Source organism: Bactrocera dorsalis, chromosome 6 (assembly GCF_023373825.1).
Source record: "Bactrocera dorsalis isolate Fly_Bdor chromosome 6, ASM2337382v1, whole genome shotgun sequence".
Taxonomy (NCBI): Eukaryota; Metazoa; Arthropoda; class Insecta; order Diptera; family Tephritidae; genus Bactrocera; species Bactrocera dorsalis.
In genome coordinates, this window is record NC_064308.1 from 33,694,417 (window position 1) to 33,697,134 (window position 2,718).

At 38.3% G+C, this 2,718-nt stretch overlaps 1 protein-coding gene across 1 annotated transcript; it reads right to left on the reverse strand.

Annotated features, from left to right (window-relative positions):
* Positions 1-252: 252 nt before the first annotated feature.
* LOC105223461 (ATP synthase subunit beta, mitochondrial) lies at positions 253-2,365 on the reverse strand. Its single transcript, XM_011201584.4, has 4 exons — positions 2,211-2,365; positions 1,857-1,912; positions 1,537-1,795; positions 253-1,478 (listed from the first exon to the last, which is right to left on the reverse strand). The coding sequence occupies exons 1-4, from the start codon at positions 2,272-2,274 to the stop codon at positions 337-339; spliced, it is 1,521 nt and encodes a 506-aa protein (XP_011199886.2). The 5' UTR covers positions 2,275-2,365; the 3' UTR covers positions 253-336.
* Between the last annotated feature and the right edge of the window lie 353 nt (positions 2,366-2,718).

The following is a 2,718-nucleotide window of genomic DNA, read 5'->3' on the forward strand; positions in this document are numbered from 1 at the left end:
AAACCAAAGAAGCAACACTTCACGCGATACCAATAGAATGATCGCATGACACTAACATCTTTCCATGCCCTATGAAACCAACTTTCACCTGACCCCGTTGGAACTGATCTCCTCTTGAAGACTTCAAAGCAAATTCATTTGTGCTCCCTCCAAGCAGGGTTTAGATCAGCTGAGCAAAATTACAATTGGTTGTATGTAACGGGACAGTTTGACTTTTACTTATAATAGCACCATCGAAAAAGATTAACTATCTCAATTTTAGATATTACGTAAACAACTTTATCATTTTTTTTTTTGTTAAATCAGCGTAATTTTTACAATTCATATTTCATCAGCCTAAGCAGCTTCTTTAGCTAGGCGTTCCGCTTTTTGAACCACCTCTTCGATTGGGCCAACCATATAAAAAGCGACTTCAGGAAGATGATCGTATTCTCCTGACAAAATTTGATTGAATCCCTTGATAGTTTCTTCCAATGGGACTAGTTTTCCAGCGTGACCAGTGAACACTTCAGCCACCTGGAATGGTTGAGACAGGAAACGTTGAATCTTGCGTGCGCGAGCAACTGTAAGTTTATCTTCTTCAGACAACTCGTCCATTCCCAAAATAGCAATAATATCCTGCAGAGATTTGTAATCTTGCAAAATTTTCTGGACACCACGAGCTACGTTGTAATGTTCTTGACCAATGATGTTGGGATCCATGATACGGGATGTGGAATCCAAGGGATCCACAGCGGGATAAATGCCCAATTCTGCGATGGCACGCGATAATACAGTTGTAGCGTCCAAATGAGCGAATGTTGTTGCTGGAGCAGGATCCGTCAAATCATCAGCTGGTACATAAATGGCTTGTACTGAGGTAATAGAACCTTTCTTTGTCGTTGTAATACGTTCCTGCATAGAACCCATATCAGTGGCTAGTGTTGGTTGGTAACCCACAGCAGATGGAATACGACCCAACAAGGCAGACACTTCTGAACCAGCTTGGGTGAAACGGAAAATGTTGTCAATGAAAAGCAGCACATCTTGTCCTTCCTGATCCCGAAAGTACTCGGCAACAGTCAATCCAGTTAATGCAACGCGGGCACGAGCACCTGGGGGTTCGTTCATTTGGCCGTACACCAAAGCGACCTTCGATGTCTTATCCTTCAACGAAATTACACCAGACTCAATCATTTCATTATACAAATCATTTCCTTCGCGAGTGCGTTCGCCTACTCCGGCAAACACAGAATAACCACCATGAGCCTTTGCCACATTATTAATAAGTTCCATAATCAATACGGTTTTACCGACACCGGCGCCTCCGAACAATCCAATTTTACCACCCTTGGCATAAGGGGCTAACAAATCGACCACTTTAATTCCAGTTACTAGAATTTCTTGTTCGACCGACATGTCCACAAATTCTGGAGCTTCAGCGTGAATAGGTGCGGTTTTATTGGTTGGGATGGGACCACGTTCATCAATTGGTTCACCTTAAATAAAAATAAAATTAATTTCATTACGAAGCAAATATACCTACCTTTAACGTACCAATAACATTGATGATACGCCCTAAAGTTTCAGCACCTACTGGGATACGAATTGGGTAACCAGTATCTAGAACCTTTTGCCCACGTACCAGACCTTCCGTACCATCCATAGCAATCGTACGCACTGTGTTTTCTCCCAAATGTTGAGCGACTTCTAACACAAGGCGTGGAGCACGATTTTCCACCTCCAAAGCATTTAAGATTGGAGGCAAGTCATCGTCAAACTGAACATCAACTACTGCACCAATTACAGCAACAATCTACATAATTAGATAGAATCGATAAAATACAACAAATGTTCAGGTCATTTCTACAATTTACCTTGCCATTGGAAGCAGCGGCAGTTTTTGCAGCGGCTTTGGCTGCCGCACCCCTTTCTACAAATAATAAAGAAAATATAGTTTTTAAAATGATTATGCAAAGATTTTTAAGCCATATTTTAAAAATATGTATAAATATTACATGTTTGTTGGTTAACATTGTAAATTAAATACAAATTACGTGTGAAGTAACAATTAACAGCGCAGAATTACATAACAACCTATGATGGAACGTGGATGTGGCTAGGTTACGTAATTTTGCCAAAAGCGACCACCGGGAAAATCATTTAGTAGTTTGTGGTTTCAGTGGTACTTAATATTATAAACGTTACAAAACAATTATTACAGTACTTACTTAAGTTACATAACAATGGTAAAAGACTCTTGTCCGACTTTATAGCGTTTCTTAGCGCGAACATCCTGCTTGCAACTTTGAAAAGTGTAAACTGTGTCGATTTGTATTAGATAATTTTTTACGCTTTCAGTGTTACCAAATTTAAAAACTGTAAATGGTTTCAGGGATTCCGTTGTTTCCGAGACTCATCAGTCGTGTTGCCACATTTCAATAATTAAGCAAGATGGTCCGAACACAAACAAACATTTGTCGTGTGCCAATCGGTGACTTTTTCGTAGGTGCTTGTTAAGTATTAAACAAGTCACTGTTGTAAAAAGAAATTTCACATTTCGTTATGCCAAATTAATTATATAAATTTAAAATCGATGTATGAAACAAACCCACACGTGATATCCACCTTTATATTTTTTTTATATAATAACTTTCAAAAAAAAGTAGTAAAAATTAAATTAAATGTTTTAGTTATAATATCATAATATACGCATTAATAAAACTTATTATTAATTTA